This window comes from Bufo gargarizans, chromosome 8 (assembly GCF_014858855.1).
Source record: "Bufo gargarizans isolate SCDJY-AF-19 chromosome 8, ASM1485885v1, whole genome shotgun sequence".
NCBI lineage: Eukaryota > Metazoa > Chordata > Amphibia > Anura > Bufonidae > Bufo > Bufo gargarizans.
The window spans coordinates 20364409-20392218 of NC_058087.1; the positions used below are offsets into that span (position 1 = coordinate 20364409).

At 46.9% G+C, this 27810-nt stretch overlaps 1 protein-coding gene across 2 annotated transcripts; it reads left to right on the top strand.

Annotated features, from left to right (window-relative positions):
- The first annotated feature begins 8162 nt into the window (after window positions 1–8162).
- Window positions 8163–27731, top strand: WDSUB1 (WD repeat, sterile alpha motif and U-box domain containing 1). 2 transcript variants are annotated; one of them, XM_044303536.1, is made up of 11 exons: window positions 8163–8218; window positions 10974–11381; window positions 13949–14133; window positions 16816–16908; window positions 16990–17083; window positions 18268–18301; window positions 19604–19644; window positions 20999–21105; window positions 21689–21868; window positions 21958–22098; window positions 27003–27731. In XM_044303536.1, the coding sequence occupies exons 2-11, from the start codon at window positions 10984–10986 to the stop codon at window positions 27179–27181; spliced, it is 1452 nt and encodes a 483-aa protein (XP_044159471.1). In that variant the 5' UTR covers window positions 8163–8218; window positions 10974–10983; the 3' UTR covers window positions 27182–27731. The 2 variants fall into 2 exon arrangements, with proteins under 2 accessions (XP_044159471.1, XP_044159472.1); XM_044303537.1 differs by having other exon boundaries at window positions 8192–8211.
- The last annotated feature ends 79 nt before the right edge of the window (window positions 27732–27810 follow it).

The following is a 27810-nucleotide window of genomic DNA, read 5'->3' on the forward strand; positions in this document are numbered from 1 at the left end:
GCCTTCCGCATCCGTATGTCCATTCTGCAAAAAATATTAATATGTCTGCAAAATGCGGACTACGGAGCCAATAAAGTTAATGGGTCAGCAAAAAAATGTGGATAGCGCACGGACTGCATCTGTAGTCTGCGGAGCCGTGATCTGCGGACTTTAAAAACGGATACGGTCGTGTGAATCAGGCCTGAGGCTCATTCTGACTGCTGTAATGGAGCCACACTTTAGCCTCAGGATTACAGCCACAAATTTCATGTCCCACGGTCACAGCAGCTTAGAGATGTCTGATACTGGTCAGTTTGGGTCAATAGCTTGGCTTGGATTTGCAGCTAGCTAAAACTGAATGAGCCTTCTAGAAAGATCTAAATAAGGACCTCATTCACAAATTGGGACCTGGGTGATGTTGAAAGAGGGACCTGTCCCCTTTACTGACATGTCTTGTTTTAGTAAATACTTTAATTCCCCCTGTAAAAAAAAAAAAATCCAGTAACCATGGAGAATCGTTTCTTAGAACTCTTTTGTGTTCTTCCTCTGTTATTCCTCCTTGAAATTATTTATTTAAAAAAATTGACAACTGGGTATTACTAGTGTGTGTGGGGTGGAGGGGGGTGTCGCTAAACAGATTGACACGATCTAATCAGTGCTGACAGAGTGAGGATGGGACCCACCCCTTTCATAAGACAAATGGTAACGCCCAGTTATCCATTCATAAATTTGTAGGAGGCATAAAGGAGGAACAGCACAAAGAGTTTGAAGCAAAAATGGTGAATACAAGTATCTTCTACAATAGACATATCAGGAAAGCTGACGTCGCTCCCATGCCCGCGCCCTCTCCACTTTGATTGACAGGACTAGATGTAATCACATTACTCTGTCTGGTCCTGTCAATCAAAGTGCAGAGGGCGCGGCAGTTCCAGAGAGAGCAGAGCCTCTAGGTGTAATGACAACGCCCCTGTTGCTCCTAGAGGCTCATTTGCATATAATAAAACATATTTCTCAGCAGTACGGGCACATATGACCATGGGACCAACACAGATGCCTTCAGCTGCCAAGTGCACATGTTACAGGTCAGCCAGTGTCATAGGGACAGATCTGCTGACAGATGCCCGTTCAGTGTATGTAGTATTATTAAAGTTGAAAATGTTTTTTTTTTATATTTTCAAAGGGTGAAAGTACAAATATAAAAATCTGTGGCGTACATAAAGAAATAAGGGTCCCATAGCAAGGACTAAACCAGCCCCCCACACAGGACAGAAGGGGTTTCCACCTAAACCCTTTTCAATGACCCTTGGGACATTTTTTCCACTGCCTCCTTTGCTAAAAGTTGTTCCTTTAGAGCAGGCATCCTCAAACTGCGGTCCTCCGGCTGTTGTAAAACTACAACTCCCACAATGCCCTGCTGTAGGCTGATTACCTGTAGGCTGTTCAGGCATGCTGGGAGTTGTAGTTTTGCAACAGCTGGAAGGCCGCAGTTTGAGGACGCCTGCTTTAGAGGGTAGAGTCCTGACCAAGTTTTCACCTTTAGTAGAAGAGATGATCCCAACTAAGACTGGGCCCCCTCTTGCCCTGGGCCCCATAGCAGTCGCATGGTCACAAAAATAAAGCCCTTCACAACAGAAAAGCAAAAGCTGTTATATACAGGTTCGGACTGGCCCACCGGGGAGGCGGGGGAATTCTTTGGTGGGCCCCCAGTCTCCTGTCCCCGAGATAAGATTGAGTAATTATTTCTTCTTTCTCAGGAGAGATAATTATTGTAACCACTAGGTGGCATTATCGCACAGTGATGCAGCCTCCTACTGGTGTACATTGTCACGGAGGCCCCACAGAACCTTCTAGACTTCTGGGGCTGCTGGCTGTGAAGGAGGAGAGAAGGTGTCTGCCTCCTCCTGCCCTCCCTGCTGTCAGGAAACTGGCTTCTGGAGAGAAGGACTCCTCTGCGGTGCTGGGCTGATTTCTCAGGTGTGTGACAGTAGTGAGCTGTAGGAGACTGTAAGGGGGAAATAGGGGACTTGTTTCTCTGCAGAGTTCAGAGTGGCATTGGGGGTACTCTGCTCTAGGTCCCCCCCAATGCCTCTGCTTTAGGTGCACCCGCATGTGCCCCAGCTCCAGATGCCTCCCCAATGCCCCCACTCTAAAAACACCCCTAATATTGAATCTTCTCCAGTTGCCCCCCTAATACCCCTTCAGCTTCTCCAGGATCCCCACTATTACCCTGCCTCAGGTAACCCTAATGCCTCTGCTTTAGGTGCACCCCCATAAATGCCCCAGCTCCAGATGCCCCCACTCTAAATGCACCGCTAATATTGCCTCTTCTCCAGTTACCTCTGCTCCAGGATCCCCACTATTACCCTGCCTCAGGTGACCCTAATGCCTCTGTTTCAGTTATGACCCCCCGTTTGTGCCCTTTGCTCACGTTGCTCCTCTAGCGCCTTTGCTTGGGCGTTTTTTTTAAAGGTTGTGACCTGCAAAGGGGGTTGGACTTATGCCCGAAAAATTCTGCACAGTGCATGACATTCTCCAGTATTGACACGTGTGGTGTACATGGCGGCAGTGATGATATTCCGTATTTACAGGCATCACTGCTGCCATGTAAAGAGATACTGGTGGAGTGGTGGAGGATTTAAAGGGGTTGTGCAGGTTTTCAAGTTATCCTCTCCACACCATAGGGCATAACTATATGATTAGTGGGGTCCGATTCTGCGACCACCACTGATCCCAGGGACGGGTCCTGTTCCCCCTTTTTGATGGTGTCGCAGGCCACACATACGCCCTGCTGCTCCATTTATTCTCTTTGGGACAACTGGAATTAGCGAGCGCTGTACTCCGCCATTATTTATGTCTAAATAATGTAAAAATAAATGTAAACTTTGATAATTTATTTTTTAGATCAGCATATTCTGACCCCATAACTTTTTTATACTTATGTCTACTGAGCTGTTTGGGAACAATCTGTAGTTTTTATTGATACTATTTTGGAGTGTGCGTGACTTTTTGATCACATTTTATTAAATTTTTTGAGGTAAGAGAAGCAATGAAAAAACTGAAAATTAGCCATTTTCACCCTTTTTTCCGTCAGGTCATTTGCCGTATTGTAATTTTTTTTTTATATTTTAATAGTATGGGCGTTTTCAGTTGCGATGATACCCCTGATGTTTATATTTATTGTTATTTAGGTATTTATTTTTTTAATTATACGGAAAAAATATATATTTTTTGTGATGATTTTGAAGCTCATATATGAGGTTACAAAGTTTTTGAATTTTTGAGTTTGTTCTAGCAGGGATTTTTTAAATGACATTTTAACTAGAAGTTGCTCATTTCTTATCCTGGCCTGCCATCTGGTGGCCAAAATAAGAATTGCAGCATGAATACTATCAGCCTTGTCAGCAAGGCTGAGTGTTCAGTGCAACTACACTGGCCGCACGGGGCATCGGTAGCGCTTCTTAGATGTCGCTTGATCACGGCATCTAAAGCCTTTAATTAGTGTATGAAACAGCAGAGACCTGCCGGCCATGGCGCCCGCTGCACGTGTATGGTGCTGGTAGCGAAGGGTTAATAGGGTTAGGCAAAAAAAGTCTTGGTGCATGCATTGCGTGTATCCTATGTGTGATAGGAACTGCATGTGCCTTGTTTCTGACTGACTAAAGAGCAGGATATCCATATATGTGTAAGGCTACTTTCACACTAGCGTTAGGAGAGGGTCCGTCTGATGTTTCATCAGACGGATCCGCTCCTATAATGCAGACGTTTGCATCCGTTCAGAATGGATCCGTCTGCATTATAACTTAGAAAAATTTCTAAGTGTGAAAGTAGCCTGAGCGGATCTGTTCAGACTTTACATTGAAAGTCAATGGGGGACGGATCCGCTTGAAGATTGAGCCATATGGTGTCATCTTCAAGCGGATCCGTCCCCATTGACTTCCATTATAAGTCTGGACGGATCCGCTCGCCTCCGCACGGCCAGGCGGACACCCGAACACTGCAAGCAGCGTTCAGGTGTCCGCTCACTGAGCGGAGGCTGAGCGCTGGCAGGCGGATGCATTCTCAGCGGATCCGCCTCCACTGAGAATGCATTAGGGCCAGACGGCTGCGTTCAGGGCCGCTTGTGAGCCCCTTCAAACGGAGCTCACGAGCGGACACCTGAACGCAGGTGTGAAAGTAGCCTTAGGCGACTCTCACACTTGCGGTAGCAGGGTCCGGCAGGCCATTCCAGTGGGGGAACAGCCTGCCAGATCCGTGCTTGCGCTAGCCCACCGTGCCACCGGAGGTCCGCTACGGCCCCATTCACTATAATAGGGGCAGGACAAGTCCTATCCTTGTCTGTAATGCCGACTATAATAGGACATGTTCTATAATTTTAGGTAACGGCCATGCGGACATACAGGCACGGAATGCACATGGAGTCACTTCCGGTTTTTTTTTGCAGGCCCATTGAAGTAAATGGTTCCACATACAGGACTCACAAAAAAAACGGTACGGACACGGAAAAATATTAGTTTGTGTGCAGGAGCCCTAAGGTGGGCCCCCAGAATCAGTTACACTGGTGGGCCCTAGGTACCCCAGTCCGACACTGGTTATATACCACTGAATGAGACAAACCTTCATGTACTAAGTAAAGGGGCTCTATGGCTGCTCTAGTCTTCAACTAGATAAATGGGTAAAACGAAAGAAAAAGAAAACTCTGACAAAGCCCCAAACCTGCAACAGCTCTATAATGAAACTCTGCCCTTGTGCGCACAGTCACGTGACCGCACTGGGAGTGAGGTCACCTCCGCACGCCCCGCCCCCTGCCAACAGCTTGGATTTGCTTTGTGTCAGGTGAGTGGAATGGAGGGGTCTGGACTGTGCCACTTGACCACGAAGCTGGGGGGGTTGCGCGCACAGAGGAGATTAACCCTTTCATTGCTTTCTTCTGAATATTTCCGGGCTAGGATTTTTTATTACCGAGCCGGCTATGATAATTGTCATGCTGTGTTTTGGTACTGAGCTGCGGTTTGTTTTAGTGTGCGCCCCCCCCATCCTTAGCAGTGGGCCACCCCACTAGCCCACCACATACTGGCAGCAGAGGCAGTGCATGGTCCAGCTGAGCCGCAGTTACATGGAGTCTAGTGAATAGATAGTGAGCAGACGGTGCAAGGACTGGTTGTGTGGAAAATGGCCGCACACATGTTGTGCTGAGTGAGAAGTGAAAGCCTGGCCCTTTCTTCTGCCAAAACTGGTGGACTGACATGTGTAACTGGTCTGTGCCCAGAATACGTTCACTGGAAGACGCCAGTCCACAGGGCGGGCAGAGACGCTCAGCGCAGGCCACCTATTGCATCTGCTATAGTAGGGGTATGTTCACACGTGGCAGATACGCTGCAGATTTTCATGCATCAAATCCTCAGCGCTTTTTAAAAAAATCTTATTGCGCCGCGTAAAAAAAAACCTGCAATATATATTGACCTGCAGTTGTCAACCTATGCCGCGTATCTGCTCCACGGACTTCACCCTTTGCAGTGCAGAAGGGACAGCAACAGCCATGTAATTCATGTAGTTCTGTCACCGTTTATGCTGCGGTAAAATCCACTCCACTGTACTTGACGTCCCACGTGGACGGTCGCCTCCGTGGTATTGTTAGTAAGGCCTCTCATGCGCATGACTGCAAATCTGCAAAATACAGACAGCGGCCGTGTGCATCCCGCAGTTTCCATGGGCTCCATTGTCAAAATGCCTATTCTTGACCCCAAACGGACATGATCTATGGACTTTTTTTTTTTTTGCTGTACGGATGCAGACAGCACGTGATGGAAATCAATGAGGCTGAAATACGCAAAAAATGCGGGGGGGCATCACTACTACTGTTCATGGGTTGTGGCTTTTATTGCAGCTCCATTGAAGTCAATGGGGCAGAGCTGCAATAACCCAACGAGCCGTGGAGAGGAAGGAAGCAGTCGTGTTTTTCTAATCCTGGAGAACCCCTTTAAAGGGAACCTGTCACCTAAAAAACGCCTCCCAAACCAAGATTTTCAAGATTTCGGTGCATCTGGCCGGAGGAAGAAAAGGATCTTTAGGAACATACTGCCGGCTACTTCAAGGTAATGATGGCGACTTGGGAGGCGTTTTTTAGGTGACAGGTTCCCTTTAAGGCTTCCCAGTAATGGGGCAGAAATGAGTGGTTTCTCCGCAGCAGATGTTGGGTATCTTTACCCTTTGCTCGTTATTTATCAGGATGGAGCGATATATGGGTTATTGTCACGGAGTGGACAAAGTGCATATATCAGGTGCCTGGTGTATAACCTATAGCAGTCCTCCGGTATGACTTATCCTCAGGATAGATTATCAATATCAGATCAGTGGGGGTCAGTGTATGGCGCTGTCTGCTTCCGCTCTCTACACTGTTAGTTTCTGGCATTGCAGCAGATGATATGTAGGGGGCTGGTGTCAGACCCCCACTGATCTGATACTGATGACCTATCCTGAGGATAGGTCATCATTATCTGTACCCCGAACAACCCCTTTAAGGCTACTTTCACACATGCGGCAGAGTGATCCGGCAAGCAGGCGGTACTGCATGCAAACAGACGGCGTTTGTGGATGGATCCGGATCCGTCTCACAAATGCATTGCAAGAACGGATCCGTCTCTCTTTTTGTCATACGGACAAACTGATCCGTTTCTATATTTTTTTCCACATAATTACCGGTCTGCGCATGCTCAGACCGGAAGGACGGATCCGGCATTACAGTATTTTTTTATGTAAATTAATGCTGGATCCGGCATTCCGGCAACTGATCCGGAATTTTGTACGGAGATAATACTGCAGCATGCTTCGGTATTTCCTCCGTCCAAAACGCCGTTCAGTAACTGAACTGAAGACATCCTGATGCATCCTGAACAGATTGCTCTCCATTCAGAATGCATGGGGATGAAACTGATCAGTTTTTTTACGGTATAGAGCCCCTAGGACGGAACTCAATGCCGGAAAAGAATAACGCTGGTGTGAAAGTACCCTAAGATGCTCATACACCTTCACTAGCTGTTAGCTGAATGCTCGTTTGGCCGACAGCTGTATCTCCCATCTCCCCCATACATATATACTGTATGGTCGCAGGGCCGGCGCTTCCATACAGGCAATTGCCCCCGGGTCTTAAGGGGCCCCCAAGCCCACCACCCGACACCGGCCGGTCCCGAGCCTTTTTTCTTTTGCGAGGCCTCGTGCTGGTGGGGGCCTCGCTCTGGCTCTGGGAAGGGGGCCCGTGGCAGGTCACAGGGAGATGAACGCTTCCATTGTGGAAGCGCTCATCTCCATAGTCATCTGTATCACCGTCCTCAGGACAGTGATACAGATGCCTGTGCTGTGGGGCAGGGGAGGGAGAGGCGTGTCCCTTTCCTGTTCTTCTGATAGGCTGCCTAGCAGAGGCCGATGCAGGCGACGCGATGACGTCATCGCGCCACCTGAGCCGTACAGCGTGGGACAAGTATAAGTGTTGTTTTTTTGTTTTTTCTATTCCTGGACTTTTACTGGCACATGGGGGTGGGTTTGGCACTTGATCCTGGCACATTGGGGGGGGGGGGGGGGTTGGCACTTGATCCTGGCACATTGGGGGGGGGGTTGGCACTTGATCCTGGCACATTGGGGGGGGGGGGGTTGGCACTTGATCCTGGCACATTGGGGGGGGGGGGGGGTTTGGCACTTGATCCTGGCACATTGGGGGGGGGGGGGTTTGGCACTTGATACTGGCACATGGGGGGGGAGAGAGGCACTTGATACTGGCACATGGGGGGGGGAGAGGCACTTGTTACGGGCACATGGGGGAGAGTCACTTGTTACGGGCACATGGGGGGGAAGAGAGGCACTTGTTACTGGCACATGGGGGTGGGGAAGAGAGGCACTTGATACTGGCACATGGGGGTGGGGAAGAGAGGCACTTGATACTGGCACATTATTTTGGGGGCTTCTACTGAGGCCACAAAGAAGGGGTACTTTATATGGGGGGCTCTGTGTGGTACTAGCATTATCTGTTTCTGCAGTATAGTATTGGGGAGCACAGTATTGGGGGTAGTAGGATGATTTGTCCAGAAGATGGGAGGATTATGGAAAAATAGTAAACTAAGATTTTGTTTTTGTTGTCAAACTGCAGAGACGGAAAATGGCGACAAAATGGTGGTCTGGTCTGAAGGTCTGAAAGGAGAAGACGAGGACAGAACATCTGCATCAAAGGAGACGTCACTGGATGTAAGAGGTATGGGGCGCTGTATTTCTGTAGTGATGGGGGCGTTAAAGTCAGCAAGTGTTGTGTGGGGGGCCCCCTTATTGTTTTTCGCCCCAGGGCCCCATTTCACCTAGAACCGGCCCTGTATGGTCGAGCGTGGACGTGTTTTTAGTGGAGAGGGACACCTCCTATGTTCAAAGTGCCTGATCCTTCTCATCTACCAGGGGAGAGATGAGAGGCCCCCATGCAGAATTGGGCCCCATTTGCATTTTGCGGAACGGAATTGCCGATCCATTCATTTCTATGGGGCCGCATGATGTGCGGCTCGGCTTCGGAAATGCGGACCCCCATTTACGTTCCCCAAAAGAATAGAACATGTCCTATTCTTGTCCACAATTGCGGACAAGAATAGGCATATTCTATTAGTGCCGGCAATGTGCTGTCTGCAAAATGCGGAACGCACATTGCCAGTGTCCGTGTTTTGCGGACGTGTGAATGGAGCCTTAGACTGTCACTGGGTTTGGGTGGCAATAGCCTAATAAGTACAGGGCCTTAAAGTTGCGGCCACATGTAGTGTAAATGTATGGATATTCCACTGCATTCTCACAGTAGCAGTGAAATGGATGAGTAATAAAAACAATATTTCATCCACACGCTGCAGAAATATTCCTCAACAGTAGTATCTGTACATAACTTGCGGATTTTAAACCTGAAACGTAAATTTTTGTTGCCGATGTGTGCCGTGAATTTCCCCCTTTGCAAAGAAAGGATGAAATCTTTGACAAATCTCCACTGAAATCCACAGCAAAATCTGCACAGTTTGCTGCAGGTTTTGCTGCTGCAGATTTTAGCCAGATACGATGCGGATCCGCTACGTTTGGACATGCCCTTAGGCCCCTTTCACACGAGCTATTTTTCCGTGATGCGAATGCATAGCACCTGCACTGAATCCGGACCCATTCATTTCAATCGGTCTGTGTACATGAGCGTTGTTTTTCTCGCATCACTTGTTCTATGTTCTGCGTTTTTCAAGCAACGCTGGCCCCATAGAAGTGAATGGGTCTGCGTGAAAATCGCATCGGCAAGCAAGTGTGGATGCGATGCGTTTTTCACGGATGGTTGCTAAGAGATGTTTGTAAGGGCTCGTTCACATGAACGTGTGAAGCCCGAAGGATCAGGCACTTTGAACATAGGTGCCGCAATGCACGGGCACCGTCCGTGGGGCAGGCGCATGGGGATCACAGACCCATTCACTTGAATGGGTCCGCTATCCTTCCGTTCCGCAAAAAGATAGAGGAAGCACGGAACGGAACCCCAGAAAGCACCCTGTAGTGCTTCCGTAGTGTTCCGTTCCGCTTCTCCGGATTTGCAGACATATTGAAATGCATGGGTCTGCATCCGTGATGTGGAATGGCCACGGAACGGTGCCCGTGTATTGAGGATCCGCAAATGCGGCCCGCAATACGTCAACGGGCAGCACATGTTTGTGTGAACGAGCCCTAAACCTTCAGTTTTTTTATCACGTGCGTGAAAAACACATCAATGCACATTTCACCTGCGCGATAAATAGTGAATAACTGACCGCAATCGCAGGCAAAACTGAATGAACTTGCTTGCGAAATTGCGCATTTTTAACTGAACGCATCCGGACCTAATCCGTATATCGCTCGTCTGCAAGGGGCCTTACAGTGCATAGAGAGCGACTTTGGATCCTAAAGAGTGGAAAATCTTAATAGTTTTTAAATGAGGAGCCCACAATGTTACTTTCTACTGCCCACAGTCTGTGCTAGGGTGATCTGTATGAAATAGGTTTCTGTTATTCCAACGAGCTGTGCTAATACATTATTTTGATGAAGAGCTTTCAATCACCTTACAGTTAAATAATACAATTTTGTCTGCCTTCAGACGCCACTAGAGGGAGCCTAATGTATACTGTACCATTATTGTGTGTGATATATACAGTAAATAGCAGCTCCCCCTAGTGGTGACTGCAGGCAGTCGGGTGTCTGTCATTTAGTTCCATGACTATACAGAGGATTTGGAGCTCTTTATAAGAAAAACGTAACTTAGACCAATTTAAAGATTTATCAAGAAATCGGTCAACACAGAATATTGAATCTACAGTGCTTAGAGTACTTTCACACAAGCGGCAGGACGGATCCGACAGGCTGTTCACCCTGTCGGATCCGTCCTGCCGCTATTTTCGCTGGACCGCCGCTCCGTCCCCATTGACTATAATGGGGACGGGGCGGAGCTCCGGCGCAGCACAGCAGTTCATGGTGAGAGGCCACCGGACTAAAAAGTCGGACATGCAGTTTAGTCCGGGACGGATCCAACAGGGTGAACAGCCTGTCGGATCCGTCCTGCCGCTAGTGTGAAAGTAGCCTTAGATTAGCAAACAAAATGTTGTTCAAGGGTGACATTCCCTTTCAGCCTGCCTTGTGGGACATGGGTGCTCACTGCTCACACCCGGTGATGCCCCCTAGGGGTTTTTTAACTTGCAGGATAACAGGCTGAACTGGATGGACAGATGTCTTTTTTCGGCTTGTGTTACTATCAGCATTGTTTCATATGGACATTATTGACTTACATAGGAGTAGTCACAAAGAAATTGTCAGGACCTGGCGCCAAACGAGGGTCAGAATCCATGTAGTAAAAGCAGTGACCGTAGCCAGTAGACCTGTACAGAGGTTACTTTGCACTTGGAGCCTCTTTGCAATCTTGACATGTATAAAAAATGGGTGCGTGCCAGGCGTTAACTGGATTTTATGTACTCCCTTTCCAGACTCTGTAAAATGGTGGAGTTAATCAGGACGCTGGTGGATCATAAAGACGATGTAAACAGCTGTTCGTTCTCGGACTCTCTCCTTGCCACGTGTTCCTTGGATAAAACCATCCGGGTTTATTCCCTAAAGGACTTTACAGAGGCGTCGTTTTCGCCGCTGCGAGGACACACCTATGCCGTGCATTGCTGCTGCTTTTCCCCGAATCAAACTGTCCTGGCTTCGTGTTCGACAGACGGTAAAACCATTCTCTGGAATATGTGCGACGGGCAGATTTTGGCATCTTTGGAGCAGCCGAGCGGCAGCCCTGTCAGGGTCTGCAGGTTTTCACCAAGCTCCATGTATTTGGCTTCAGGGGCTGCGGACGGCTCTGTGGTCTTATGGAACGTCCCGCTGTTGAGATTTCACAGGTACAGTATGTGTTCTGGAGAGAGAAAATAGCCAAAGCGGAGGAGATACTGTGGAAAGTCAGCTATCCATGTGTGTGGCTGTCATGAGAATACCTGGGGCCCTTACCTCTTAGGGCCCATTTACAAATGCAGTCAAAATACGCCACGTGTACCACGACAGAAAGCGCAGCGGTTTCTGCTGTGGTTGCTCAGTTTGCATGCCATGGACCTGCTTGCAGCTAAGCTCCATTAAATAGAGCTAAATCGTGAGCCGACACCCGCCGCTGCCCCATATGGACCTGTCCCTTCTTGGCACGTGGCGGCTTTGAACCACTGGTCTGCGAACTGCAGCACTGCAATGGAAGGCAGGCACCATGCGGATGCTGGCAGAATTTTGGTGCGGTGCCCATGCCAAACTTCCTGCAGCAAATTTGGCCGTGTGAATGGACCCTAAGACATTTATAGGGTATCATATGATTATTTCATAAATGTCTCTGGTTGGAGATGGCGATGAGGCAAAAACTAAGGATGTGTTCACATGTTGCAGTTTGATTACATTTTCCAGTGATTTTTGAAAGATTGCAGTAATTACACTGTGTTTGTGAAAAATCGCTTTAAGGCCGAATGCACACGGCCGTTTTTCACGGCCATGAGCGGTCCGTGGAACCGCGGCCTGGATTCCTGCTGAGAGCAGGAGCGCACGGCGTCATTAGTTGCTATGACGCTGTGCGCTCCCTGCTGCCTCCGCAATACAGTAATACACTGGTATGATCTATACCAGTGTATTACTGTACTGTGGCGGCAGCAGGGAGCGCACGGCGTCATAGCAACCAATGACGCCGTGCGCTCCTGCTCTCAGCAGGAATGCAGGCCGCGGTTCCACGGACCGCTCACGGCCGTGTGCATTCGGCCTAAAGGGAACCTGTCACCAGGATTAACCCTATTAAACTACGGTAGCTGACATTAGTGATGTGCTAATGTCAGCCGACCCTAACTAGCCTATTCTTATGCTTATGGATGCGCCCCTTACTGCACAATTTAAACTTTTATAACATGCTCGTTAGCCTCTATGAGCGGGGGGGGGTGTTGCACCTGGTCCTAGAGGCTCCGTTCGCCCACCTCTTTCAACGCCCTTGTTCACTTGATTGCCAGGACCAGTGTTCATAAATATAATTATTATTGGTAGAACGTTTTTTGTATAAAATATTTATTCTTCTAATGCCCCCTTGATCAGTGCTGGTAAAGCGCTGGCCAATTAGGCAAATACTTACCACATAGGACAGGCATGTCCAAACTGCAGCCCTCCAGCTGTTGCAAAACTACAACTCCCAGCATTCCCTAATAGCTGTAAGCTATCCATGCATGCTGGGAGTTGTAGTTTTGCAGCAGCTGGAGGGCCGCAGTTTTGACATGCCTGACATAGGAGGATCACGGCTCTCTCCTTCCTCTTCTCTGCGATGCTGGCTGTATTCAGCGCAGGCGCAGTGAGGAAGCCAGCACCCGGCGAGCGTCCTTCACTCACCGCGCCTGCGCCGAATACGGGACGGCGCAGGCGCAAGATTTCGCCGGCTGGCAGGAGGAGACCAACGCTGGCCTGGCCCTGTCAATCAAGTGAACAAGGGCCACTTGATTAATATGCAAGTTGCACACCAGGTGCAGCGAGGTTGGTGCCATTGCACTCAGAGGCTCCCCTCCCTGTCTACTGTGTCTCTCCCCCACGCTGTGATGGACAGGCAGTCCCTGAAGTCTCATTTGATCGTGTTCCGTACTTGCTCAGTAAAGGGATGGAGACCGCCGTGCAGATCGGCAATCTCTGTCCCTTTACTGCGCCTGTACAGAACACAATCACGTGAGATGATGACGAGGACTGTTAACACTGCGCCACCAATGAATATAATTAACCCCTAAATACAAATGTAGGCGGCAGGTGTCAGCTGTATCACACAGCCGGCACCCGACCTCAATGATGTGGAACAGTGATCCAACCGAACCCCGTCAATTAACCCCTCAGGTGCGGCACCTGAGGCGTTAATTGACGGGGTTCGGCAGGATCCTTGTCATTGAGGTCAGGTGCTGGCTATGTGATACAGCTGACACCCACCGCCTACATTTGTATTTAGGGGGTAATTATATTCATTGGGGGTGCAGTGGCCGCAGCCCCCCCTTTCAGTGTTCTCTTCATTGGTGGCCAGCGGCAGCTTCACAGTCCCTCCCCTTAATCCTTTCATTGGTGTCGGCCACGTCTCCATACTTCTCCACTGTGCCGACTCAGAACATGGTGGGCAGCACGCACCATGCTCTCTAAGAGATACTGCGTTAGCACAGCCTAGTATTGGGAAATGGCAAAACCCAGTATTGGATCGATACAGGTGCAAAAGTATCGAAAGTTCGATAACCGGTGCAACCCTAGTTGTAAGTTTGTGCCTTAGTTTTCTGGATTCTGGCAACTTCTGCAATAAAGAATACTGAAAGCATAGCAATGTCCAGCTTGTGTCAGGACGCGGCTCATTCATGCACTTGTCTTGCCGTAACCTATGAGTATGTGGTGAGATCTTCATTGTGACTCCTCAGTGTCTCCCTCCTTGCAGGTCAGGCTTGGTGAAGGACGGCTCTCTCGTGGCTTGTGCCTTCTCCCCTGGTGGAATTTTTTTATCACGGGCTCCTCAGTGTGGGGACTTGACAGCTTGGGATGAGAACATGCGCTGTCTGTACAGTGACAAGGCTCACGATCTGGGAGTAACATGCTGCGACTTCTCTGCACGACCAGTAACCGGTGAGTCAAGGAAGCTGCATGTATCACACCGCAGGTCTTAAAGGGGATGTCACACTTCAGCAAATGGCATTTATCATGTAGCCAAAGTTAAAGGGGATGTCCGCTTTATTTATATTGATGACCTGCCCTCGGGATAGGTCATCAATATTAGATCGGCGGAGGTCCATCTCCTGGCACCCCCGGCTGGATTGCATGGTGCTAGGAAGCCCTGGAAATGAGCAGTGTATAACGTGATGAAATGAATCAAGTCGGCAAAGGAAGCAATATGGACAATCGCAATAGATTAGTAAGTGCCTGGTATTAACGTTCTCTGCATGATGAATGCCATTTGATGAAGTCAGATGACCTCTTTAAGAGATAAGGAAATCTCTGTGCATTAATGACTCTAATCTAGGAATCGGCAACCTCCGGCACGCCAGTTGTTGTGAAACTACAATTCCCAGCATGCTCCATTCATTTCTATGAGAGCTCTTAGAAGAGTAGAGCAAGCATGCATGCTGGGAGTAGTAGTTTCACAACAGCTGGAGTGCCGGAGGTAAATAATTGTATAATGAACAGAACAACCTTTCAAAATCTGTTTGCTGTCCATGAATAGAAACAGTAGTGTCTACATCCAGAGGCAGAAACCTGTGCAGACCTAGTACTTGGGTCTGGAATACACCGCTGAGGGTTTGTTACAGTTGTATCCAGTCTAGATAATCCTAAACACATTAGAAGCTGTCATTATGGAAAGAAAGTGCAGGTCTGGAATCATCCATCTTTTCTGATAGTTGTATTCCCTTAGGCCTCATGCACACAACCTCATTTGTGTCTGATCCGCATTTTTTATGGATTGCATACGGATCCGTTAATTTTGGGTCCACAAAAAAAAATAAAAATGGACCGCACGTGAATGTCATCTGTGTGCTGTCCGCATCAGTGTGTCTGTATTGCGAATAGATAGAACATGTCCTATTCTTGGTCGGAAAATGCAGACCGTGGACCCATCAAAGTCAATTGGTCCGCAAAAAAAAAAAAAGCACACAACTCGGACATCATATGTATTTGCGCTGTCGGACCTCCACCAATCAGATGTTGATGACCTGTCCAGAGACAGAAAACCCCTTTAAGCAACCATTCACTTAAATAGGACTGATCTGCAATACCAGACACAGCGCGTGGACAAGGGTAGAGCTGTCACTGGAAACGTTTCCACTACCATAGAGCCCCTGTAATCAGATTATTGCTGTTAATTAAAAAATGAGCAAATTTCATATTTTGAAATTCGTTCAAGCTTCGTTTGGTGGTAAAAGCAGACTTGCGTTATGGATTCCGTTACCACGGACCATAATGCAGTTCTATGACGGAATAAATAACGGAATGCCTTTAGACGTATTCCGTTATTCATTCCGTCATAATAGAAGTCTATGGGCTTCAAAACGGATCCGTCCCGTTTCCGTTATGCAGGGGAGTTCCAAGGTAACGGAATCCATAACGCAATTCTGCTTTTACCACCAAACGAAGCGTGAACGAATTTCATAGCATGAAATTCACTCATCTCTACTGTTAATGTTTCACACAAGTGGAAGTAGTGTCCAGAGCATAGACAGATTACATTCCGGCTGTGTGGCCAGAGCATAGACGGATTACATTCCGGCTGTGTGGCCAGAGCATAGACGGATTACATTCCGGCTGTGTGGCCAGAGCATAGACGGATTACATTCAGGCTGTGTGGCCAGAGCATAGACTGATTACATTCCGGCTGTGTGGCCAGAGCATAGACGGATTACATTCAGGCTGTGTGGCCAGAGCATAGACGGATTACATTCAGGCTGTGTGGCCAGAGCATAGACGGATTACATTCAGGCTGTGTGGCCAGAGCATAGACGGATTACATTCAGGCTGTGTGGCCAGAGCAGAGACGGATTACATTCAGGCTGTGTGGCCAGAGCATAGACGGATTACATTCAGGCTGTGTGGCCAGAGCAGAGACGGATTACATTCAGGCTGTGTGGCCAGAGCAGAGACGGATTACATTCAGGCTGTGTGGCCAGAGCATAGACGGATTACATTCAGGCTGTGTGGCCAGAGCATAGACGGATTACATTCCGGCTGTGTGGCCAGAGCATAGACGGATTACATTCAGGCTGTGTGGCCAGAGCATAGACGGATTACATTCAGGCTGTGTGGCCAGAGCATAGACGGATTACATTCAGGCTGTGTGGCCAGAGCATAGACGGATTACATTCCGGCTGTGTGGCCAGAGCATAGACGGATTACATTCAGGCTGTGTGGCCAGAGTATAGACGGATTACATTCAGGCTGTGTGGCCAGAGCATAGACGGATTACATTCCGGCTGTGTGGCCAGAGCATAGACGGATTACATTCCGGCTGTGTGGCCAGAGCATAGACGGATTACATTCAGGCTGTGTGGCCAGAGCATAGACGGATTACATTCAGGCTGTGTGGCCAGAGCATAGACGGATTACATTCCGGCTGTGTGGCCAGAGCAGAGACAGATTACATTCAGGCTGTGTGGCCAGAGCATAGACGGATTACATTCAGGCTGTGTGGCCAGAGCATAGACGGATTACATTCCGGCTGTGTGGCCAGAGCATAGACGGATTACATTCAGGCTGTGTCTATAAGTACAGTATAGGTTTTGTATATCCTCTATCGGTTTATTTGTTCTTCTCCATCAGATACATTACGTGGCATTGAGTGCTTTCAGATGGCGTCTTGTGGTCAAGATAACATAATCAGAATCTGGCTGATATCTTATGGGGGTGAGAAAGGTAATTGGAGTCCATGTAGTTGTAATTAAGTGTGTTCTTAATATTACATCAGGTATGTTTTTTTCTTTTGTCTTTATGAAGGTTTTGACATGAGATGCAAATTAACACTTAGTGGACATTCGGCCCCCGTCCTGTCCTGCGCGCTCTCCAGTGATGGGGAAACCGTTGTCTCCGGGTAAGCATTGAGGGAGATGTATTGAGGGGGCCGTCTCCATGTCCTCCCCAACGTTGCATCACTCTCCAGTGGATCCTTTGGTTTCCATCATACGGCAGAAACATTTGCAATTGATCCTAGTACATGTTTCTGAGATAGGAAAGTCTGATTGCAACACAAGGACCGATGGCGATCTCTGCACGGCGCTGTGGAATATGATGGTGCTATAGAAGCAACACAAAGGCAGCAGCAAGTGAGGAGACATGGGATTAATCCTTCTCTATTCATGAATGTCTCCCCGAGATACTGGATGTGTCGTCAGCTGCCCTAGAGAAATGAAGCTGAATGTACTAGAACTTTTTAATGTAATTTTGCATAAGGACACAAGAGGGCAGCAAAAATGTAAGGAAACAAATCCAAGAGTTACATTTTTCTACCTGATATTTTGGTCTTCCTTGTACTGAAGCTAGGCAAGATAGATGGAAACCAATATGGCAGCCATTCAAGGGTATGTGTCATGTAGATAAAGTTAATACCAGGCACTTACTAATGTATTGTGATTGTCCATATTGCCTCCTTTGCTGGCTGGAATCATTTTTCCATAACATTATACACTGCTTGTTTCCAGGGGTTACGACCACTGCTGCAGCGCAGATACAAGGTGGTCGGGACAGGAGCTGCTGCGCATGCATGCCTATACATACTTCCATGTTCCCGGCCACCAGAGAGGCCAGAGCTTTTTCCTATAGTGTGCAAGCACGGCCACCGCTGCTGGATTACGAGGTGGTTGTAACCCCTGGAAACGAGCAGTGTATAATGTGATGGGAAAAATGAATCCAGCCAGCAAAGGAGGCAATATGGGCAATCACAATACATTAGTAAGTGTCTTCTACTATATTCGCTTTCTCTACATGATAAATGCCATGTGCTGATGTGAGACGATCCCTTTAAAGCTCCCACAGGGTTAGGCGCACAGCTATCCTGAGCCTTACATAACCTGTTTGGCATATTTGCCTTACACTCTACATTTTTGTCACTCTTATGGCTTGAGTAGCAGAATAGATATTAGTGTAATATCACGTAATAGTGTAGGTTATAAATGAGATATAAGATCAGACTAGATTATCACTACACATAGACTCTGATCACATCTGTAACATCTGCATACACTCATTTTTTTTTAACTTTAGTTTTATTTTTCACAGGTCTGTGGACAAATCTGTTATTATTCAAGGAGCAGTAAGTATTTTATTGTTATTAAATAATGTAATAAAGCTCAGAAGGGGTGTGCATGGCCATATTTATCTTCTGATATGTAAATGACACCTGTTAAGAGAGAGCATTGATAGGAGGTCTGTGTGCGGAGACTGCTGGTGGTTTAAAAGCCGTTTTCACTGTATTTCCCCGTCTACTTTCAAATCAGCTTGGCCAGATTCACACAAGCATATTCAGTCTGGGAAACACACTTCATGTGGGAGCAGTATTTCCCGGACTGAACATTGCTCCTCTGAAGTGAACTTGCAGCATCACCGCAGCTCTACTGAACTGTAGTCACATAATGCTGTAGACCCCTGGTGAGATGGCATTGTGATGCTGTGACTTCACTTTAGGGGAGCAGTGTTCAGTCCAGGAAATATTGCTCACATATGGAGTGTGTTTCCCAGACTGAATATGCTTGTGTGAAACTGGCCTAAAGTACACAGAGAAAGTGCCAATTGATTCCAAATTATTTGCTGAACAGTTGCTTCTCTCTACACAACCACAGATTTAAAGGGCATCTGTCAGCAGATCTGCACCTATGACACCTGCTGACCTGTTACATGTGCGCTTGGCAGCTGAAGGCATCTGTGTTGGTCCCATGTTCATATGTGTCCGCACTGCTGAGAAAAATCATGTTTTATTATACGCAAATCAGCCTCTAGGAGCAACGGGGGCGTTACCGTTACACCTAGAGGCTCTGCTCTCTCTGCAACTGCCGCGTCCTCTCCACTTTGATGGACAGGGCCAGGTGTCATCACGTTTACACTGCCTGGCCCTGTCCATCAAAGTGGAGAGGGTGCAGCAGTTACAGAGAGAGCAGAGCCACTAGGTGTAACGGCAACGCCCCCGTTGCTCCTAGAGACTCATGTGCCTATATTAAAACTTCTCCAACACAGATGCTTTCTCTTGCCAAGTGCACATAGTGTTTGATAGTGTATTTTTTTTGATGGGCATCAAGATTTTTACCTTTCTGTTTGCATCCAGCACTAAGGCGAGCTCAATCTATTTATGAATTTATACTACCCCCCCAAGATTATTGTCTGTTGTATAAAGCCATGTACAGGTGGACATTGACGTTAAGGGCTTGTGTGCACTTTCTGTGTATGGGTGGTATATGGGGCTCCATGATCAATTCTTCTTGCACCCTAGGTGCCTCAGTCTGATCTTGATCATGAATGCCTCCTTTGGGACTGCTAAAAATATGTTAATGTAATCGGTCAGAATTTCTGAAGATTTATGCTCAACATTTTAAAAATGGTGTATTTTTATTTATTTTTTTAGAAAACTGGCTGCATTCTGCATATCCTAAGTCATCACAAACGGTGCGTAGAATTCAGGAAGCTCCCCTGTGTTGCTCTGCCAATCCTATATATGGTTTTGTGGCATTGTACAGTGCGGTATATAGCAGAGGTGAAACAATGTACAAGTACAGTACAGGGCTCGGCTCATAAGAGCTTACAATCCATTGCTTCAAAATCAGCTGAGCAGTGTAAACAGCTTTACCCGAGGTTACACAGGGCAGCCCTGACCTTGGCACGAGATACCGTCCTGTCAGGAATGTGCACTAGGTGCACATTATAAGCTCTCGGGCTCAGCTGCCAAAGGAAGAACAAAGAGACATAGTGTTCAGTATGTGTCATGTCTTCCTGTATTGGGAAACAGCGGCTCTGGAGAACCAGGTAAACATGCCCTATAAATGGGTCCTCATAGGACCTCGGTGCCAGGGTCTAGCATGGTTAAAGGGAACATGAAGTATGACCTGCAGCCAGCACCTTAGATATAGTGCAGGAGGAGCTGAGCAGATGGACAGACAGGTTTGTGGGAAAGGAGTCTGTATAACTTATTAATATAAATCTCGGTGGGTGGTCTTATTTATTGACTGGTGGCTATCTGTATGCAGAGATAGCTGAGAGTCACTGAGCAGGGAAGCCCACTGGACTCCTAAACATAGAAGGGGGCAGAGATTTGTATTAAAGAAGCACTTTCACAAAATGTGTTATTCTTTGGCCCATTAGAAAGGTACATGATGTAAATGGTGGTGATTTTATTTTTTTTCTTAAAGGGGTTGTGTCATCTGGGACTTTGGCGTATTGATAGGATAGGCTATCAAAGTCAGATAGGTGCGGGTCCCACGTCCGAGACTCTGCATTCATTTCTGTGACTGTTCAAAAAATGGAGAGCGTATCGCGCAAGCACGGGCACCATTTACTTCTATGGGAACGCAGGAGATAGCTGAGCCAAAGCTTGGCTATTTTCAACACTCTCATAAAAATAAATGGAGCGTGGCTGCTCTCTGCTCAGTTTGGGAGTTCCGTTCTGGACCCAGAGGTGGGACCTGCACCTAAGCGACCGATGAGACAACCCCTTGTGAGTAATCCGCAGACACCGCGTCTTGTGTGGACAGGAAGTCACTTTCTCTTTTCATTCCTATGAAACTCACTACTGTTTACACATTTCAAACGGGCCAGAGAATAAAATATTTGGTCGGAGTGCTTCTTTAAAAAAAAAAATAGGGTATACTGAATCTTTGTCCACAGAAGTATGCATCAATCTGCTCTATGATATGCTGCCTGCGGTGTCTGGGTTAATAGGGTTGATCCTGGTGACAGAGCCTCATTAATGAGACATGTTCCCTTTAATATCATGTTTATGATAGAACTCCTCTTTCCTCAACAGATATGTAACTGCCTGCGCACTAGCTCCAAACCAACCTCTTCTAGCCACAGGTTCTATGGATAAGACCGTAACTATCTGGAAACTGGGACAAACAAGTGATTCACCAGGCAAGTTTTTTTCCAGGCCAGCTTAACCCATTGTGGTGTTCCTGTGAAATGAGACAGGAACATCTCAAAACAATATACCGTAAAAATCGCATGTGCTAAGGCAAATCGGAGCAGTCAGCAGCATGTCCTAGGCAGGAGACAGCTGGATGCAAGGATCTGCCCTTGGTCTCCTGCACTTCAGTCTGTGTGAATATAACACAATAGTTAGAAGATGGTGGGTGGGAGTTAGAAGACAACTTGTGCAGAAGATATAGATGGGGACGCAGCATGAATTCACTGCTGCAGCCCCTTCATTTTCAGGATTATAAAGTAATAGCATATCCTACTAGAATAGCCCTTTAAACACATAAAAGGATAACCTTTAGGGATATGTATTTCATGTGGGTACAACATAGTGACCAGCTCATCTACGGGATTGTATCTAAATCCATGAGTCCAAATAAATTCTTGCAAAAATGTAAAGTTGCCAACAGTTAGTTGGTGCAGACCACTAGTGGCAGAAGTTCTCCTCCACTCCCATAAGATTTATGTAGAATCTACAGTCTCCACATTAGATCATCGTTGGATTTGTTCCGTATTGCAGCTGCCAGAATGAAGAGGAAAACAGAGTTTTATGTAGAATCCTGGACAGAGGACGATGTCAAGACGTGGCTTGCCAATGAGAGCCTGGCGGAGGTAGAACAGCATTTCAGTACAAACAACATTGATGGTAAAGAATTACTCGGCCTCACCAAGGACATCCTGCTCCAGGATCTCAAGATCGGTATGACTTTACCTGGATGAAGACTTTTTCTAGAGGCTACTGTGTGTTAGACTCGTGACAGGCCCTGATTATTGTGTTTGCTTTGGCAGAATCCTTGGGGCTGAGAAATAAGATTTTGAGGAAAATTGAAGACTTGAAAAGCAAAATGAAAGAAGCACCTTCTAACATCCCAGAGGAATTTCTCTGCCCCATCACATGTGAAATTATGAAGGATCCGGTCATTGCATCAGGTAATATGCTAATTTTAACCAGGCCAATGTCTTCAGAGCTTGAGACTCACCTGTAGTCAACAGCCATCATGTCAGATAGACACGTAGATTGGATAATGTAACCCGCGTAACAGTGCCAATCACTATGCTAATCAAGATGACCCACTGAGTGTCATAGTGCCTCAGAGCTGGCGGACATTCAGGTACCATCCGGCAACGCCGGATCCAGAGAGCTCCAGCAAGCTGTTCCCTGTCAGATCTCTAAACGCTAGTGTGAAACTAGCCTAAAAGGGGGTTTCCCCAACTCAACATTTGTGGCATATAGTTAGGATATAGCACAAATGTCAGATAAGTGCAGGTCACACCTCTGGGACCTGCACCTATCTCCAGAATGGGGGCCCCGAAGTAAAGAGGGAGCAGCCGCACATGGTATTGTCACGCCCTGCCCTGTGGGTGTTCTGAGGAGATCTGTCAGAGTTGCTGTACGTGACTCAATCTGACAGTTTGTTTTGTTGTGGGTTTGCACTGAACCCCACCTCCTCCCAGGTGGTGTTCTTTAGATAATTGGTGAGGCTATTTATTCCTCCCTCTCTGTATAGCCTTTGCAGGTTATACTTCTGCCTTGTGTGAGCTCTGGAAGTTTGGTGGATCGTCTGCTCCAACACATCTCTAGATAAGTCCTTTTCCCTTTTTTCCTTCTGTGTCTGTTTTTACTAGGCCTCTAGTGTGACGCTAGCTCCTTCGGTTGTTGAAGGAGCTGGGTGTCTTTCCCTACAGCTGAGGGTTTGGTTCAGTGTTATAGTCTTAGGTACGTGGGCATATCTACCATCGAGATATGCACATAGGCATAGCAGCTTAGGGGAAGTGTTTTAGGGATTGCTAGGTGGTGACCCCTTTGTTTCCTAGCATTTGTGGCCTAGTCAGTTGTTTTGTTTGCCTTGTCGTGTTCAGTTTCCTTCCTTCCTTATCTTACCTACCGTGACATTTATGGATGTTTCTAAAATAGCACTGGCTAGGCTATTTCCAGCAGTCTCATAGCAGAGAAAGGAGAGGTGGCCACTCTTGCACAGCCAATCTCCCTTTATTTTTGGGGCCCCGTTCTGGATATAGGTGCGGGTCCAAATCTGTAACCCACTTCTATCTGATATTTGGGGCATGTTGTAGGAATATGTCACAAATGTTTAAATGGAAAAAAAACCCTTTAAGGGTACTTTCACACTTGCGTTTTTCTTTTCCGGTATAGAGTTACGTCCTAGGAGCTCTATACCGGAAAAGAACTGATCAGTTTTATCCCCATGCCTTCTGAATGTAGAGGATGCATCAGAATGTCTTCAGTTCAGTCTTTTTGGCTGATTAGGCAAAAGATAAAACCGCAGCATGCTACGGTTTTATCTCCGGCCAAAAAAAAAACAAAAACGGAAGACTTGCCTGAATGCAAGTCCATAGGAATATATTAGTGTCAGATCAGGCATTCAAAATACCGGAATGCCAGATCCGTCCTTCCGGTTTGCACATGTGCAGACCAAAAAAAAAAAGTGAAGAAAATAAATGCCAGATCCATTTTGCCAGATGACACCGGAAAGACTGATCCGGCATTTCAATGCATTTTTCTGACTGATCAGTCTTACAAATGCCATCAGTTGGCATACGTTTTGCCGGAACTGCTTGCCGGATCACTCTGCTGCAAGTGTGAAAGTAGGCTAAGAAGGAGGTTACATCTGGTTTTTGTACAGACCCAGCAGAGATAGTCTGTCCTACAGCAAAGGGGGTACATGTGGGAGGTGTGCGTAACCTCATTTAGGACTATGGTACACCTCACACTCCAGACCCCTTTAAACAAGACCATTGGCCATTGTGCCGATGTTGTGGACTGTAGTACACAGGTATCGGCCGTGTGAACTCCTTACCCGTGCAGACCCATTGACTTGAGGGTCCACAACTACGGCAAAAGATAGGACATGTCCTATCTTTTGCGCTGCTGAGGCACGGATCGGAAGCCCATGAAAACACTCCGATGCCCTTCCGTGGGCTTTTAGGTTTTTGCTTCCACACTGCAAAAGATAGGACATGTCCTAGCTTTTGTGGATCGCGGACCCATTTAAGTCAATGGGCCTGCACCGCAGCATGGAGTTCACATGGGCACGGTGACCATACGGTTGTGTGAATGGGCCCTTACAGAAGCCCTGATCAAGTTTAGTGGCTGACTGAAGAGGATTTCTGTGTTCATACATAATGTCATCAGTCATTGTGCTCTCAGGCGTTATCACCCAGCTTTTGTCTAGTTGGCAGATACTTCTGAATGTTCGGGGGTTATATTCATGAACTCCTAGACTTCGATGTGGTTGCATAAGGAGTTAATTTATTTTTTCAGTTAAGCAGGAAAACGTAAAAGGAAAAAGATTGTCAGCTTCAATTAATTAGCAAGTCACGTCCCCGTTTCTGTTCTTCCTATTTACACATGAAAGAATTTGGCCGACCAGGGACTTCTGAAAGCATCTTTTTCTTGTGACAGATCTGTGATGAAAACTCAAAAACATAATTTCAAACTCACGTTGATGAGCGATTCGCCCAAACTACGTTTCTCTCTCATCAAACACTTGGGGTAGGAATTAAGCTGGGATAGAAAGTGCAGCTTTATAAGGAAGTATGACAGATTCTGAAGACAAATCCATCATCTGTATTCACTGGAGGTCACCATGTTACAACTACCTTATTGAAAACTAATGACAAGCTGTTGATAAGGGCAGGCTGCAATTAGATGAGGGCCCCTGTCCTATCAGTAATATGTGCAGCCAGTCTATGGCTGGTGCCTGTACCCATAGCAGTTCATGCTATGTGGCCAAGAACTGCATGCAGTTTTCATGCTGCGCAGTCAGTACAGGCGATGCACATGGGTCCGCTGCCTTTAACCTGTGTATGGTCAGCCTACGAAACAGGACTGCAGAGATGTCACATAAGCTTAGTGCTCCAGCATGGCAGAGAGAGCATACAGAGGTATAAATATAGTACTGGGCCCATATATGACAATTTGGGAGGTTCCATTGAGAGAGCACAGTAACACTGACTTAGGCTGCATTCACATGGCCGTGCCCATTTTGCAGATCTCAAAACACATGCACTAGGACATGACAGACCCGGAAGCACATGAAAGGGCTTCCGTTTGTTTCCAGGTCTTTGCCTCCGAACCGCAAAAGATAGGACGTCCTATCTTTGGCTGCATCTTGCAGATCATAAACCCATTGAAGTCAGTAGATCCACATTGCAATCCAGGATGCATACAGAGTAGGGATCGACCGATATTGATTTTTTTTTTTAGGGCCGATACCGATAATTTGTGAACTTTCAGGCCGATAATTTATACCGATATTCTGGGAATTTTCATTTTTAAAAAAAAATAAAAATTCCCACAAATCTGCCGCAAATTAATGTTTATTGTTAATGTCTATTTTTTTTGTAAATCTTTCTTTTTCATTTATATTTAATATTTTGGTGTTTTTATTTTTAAACTAACTTTTAACCCCCTTAGGGACTAGAACCCTTGTCCTATTCACCCTGATAGAGATCTATCAGGGTGAATAGGACTTCACACTGTCCCTGCTGCTCTGTGCACACAGCAGCATGGAGCTTGTCCTGGCTGCCATGGTAACCGATCGGAGCCACAGCATTACACTGCTGGGGCTCCGATCGGAGGAGCAGGGGAGAGGGGATCCTGTTGGGGGGGGGGCCCTATGCGCCACCACTGCTTAATACTGGGGGGGGCGCACTGCACTTAATCTCTAATTTATTCATATACAGGAGGCGGGAGCTGCAGAATCACATAGCCGGCTCCCGACCTCTATGAGCAGTAGCTGCGATCCGCGGCACCTGAGGAGTTAACTGCCGCGGATCGCAGCTACAGCTCATAGAGGTCGGGAGCCGGCTATGTGATTCTGCAGCTCCTGCCTCCTGTATATGAATAAATGAGAGTTTAAGCTTCATTGGTGGCGCAGTGGCCATAGCTCCTCCCCTCCTCTTGTCCCCTGTCCTTTCATTGGCGGCAGCAGCACAGGGGGAGGAGACACTGCTCCTTCTCCCCTGTGCTGCTAAGGGGAACACGGAGAGCGCTGTCAGCAGCGCGATCTGTGTTCCCCATACGCTATCAGAATATCGGCAAAATAAATGCTGATAGCGTTCAAAATCCTGAATATCGGCCGATAATATCGGTAAATCCGATAATCGGTCGATCCCTAATACAGAGGGCGCTCATGTTTTGCAGATTTGCAGTTTGCAAAACGGACATGGCCATCACACGGTTATGTGAATGCGGCCTTACTCAGTATTACTACAGTGTAATGAATGTAAAGGGACCTCTACTGGTCACAGGTCCCCATTAAAACCTATACAATTGGGCTCCACACACGCACATATCCGTTTTGCAGTCTGCTAATCGTGGATCTGCAAAATATAGATGCAGTATGTATGCAGTCTATTTTTCTTTTTTCATGGACCCATTGACTTCAATGGGTCATGGTCCGCATTTTGTGGACATATGGATGCAGCAAGCACAAGGTAGAACATGTCCTATACTTGACTGCAACATGCGGACCATGGACCCACTGACATCAATGGGTCCATAACAATCTGCAGACCTCAAAATCCATACGGTCATGTGCATGAAGCCTTAGTTGAGGTCTGACCCCAGAATCCACACAGATCAAGTAGCTGTAGGACCCTGTAGATATGACTGACATTCCATTTTTGTTACGTCAACTAATGATGTGAGATCCTAGGGGTAGCCTGTCACTGATAAGGATAGGCGATCAATTACAAATCCTGAAAAACCCATTTACATGAATAGCGCTCATACAAATGGCTTCCTTGGTGTTAGGTGGATGGTCCACTATGCATTTAGTATATTCATTGTGCTTTTATTCTTATAAATGCAGATGGATATTCCTATGAGAGAAAAGCCATTGAGAGCTGGATCGGTACGAAGAGGACAAGTCCCATGACCAATCTTCCTTTAGAGAACCTTCTCCTCACACCCAACAGGACATTAAAAATGGCACTGAACCGCTGGTTAGACACCAGGCCAGAAGACAAAAACTATAATATTACATCCTGAAATTAGCTTACTGAAAATCCACAACAAATAAGTCATGTCTGTACGTGGTATTATGAGACACACGGAAGCTGCAAGTACATATTTTACTGGGCAAGAGTAAGTGCATGATTGAGCTAGTTATTGGGGACAGGGACTGATGTGATAATCTCTCTGCTGCAATGTGGAGATGTTGTGCAGGTCACCACTGACCATCCCTGTGAATTATCCCGGTGTTATCTTGTATGTATGTAATATTGATCAGTAATATATGTAACAATTAGCGAACTTGTGTTTTAAGTTCGGCGTCCAACGTTCGGGCTATCGAAGAATCCTGTTATGGATTTCGGCTACCACGGGTCTATTATGACAGAATTCAATAACTGTGGTGCATGCAGTCATAGAATTCCATTATGGTCCGTGGTCCATAACTGGATTTTTCGATAACCCGAACTTAAAACACAATTTCACTCAACACTAGTAACAACTTCTAAAATGACTGGAGATCTGTACATAATATCGTTAGGTTTAATCGTTTCTAAACTATAAAATAAAGTTCTAGTTTGGAGCCTTATTTCCTTTTTCAACTGGGACAAATGAGAGAATACGAATTAAGGGCATCTGTCAGCAGATTTGTACCTATGACACCGGCT

What these genes read in the sequence shown, in the direction of transcription:
- WDSUB1 (XM_044303536.1), top strand. Translation starts at nt 10,984, where the DNA reads ATGGTGGAGTTAATCAGGACGCTGGTGGATCATAAAGACGATGTAAAC. An exon ending in CCGCTGTTGAGATTTCACAG is followed by an intron (nt 11,382 to 13,948) that starts GTACAGTATGTG and finishes CCCTCCTTGCAG; the next exon opens with GTCAGGCTTGGTGAAGGACG. An exon ending in GGGGAAACCGTTGTCTCCGG is followed by an intron (nt 17,084 to 18,267) that starts GTAAGCATTGAG and finishes TATTTTTCACAG; the next exon opens with GTCTGTGGACAAATCTGTTA.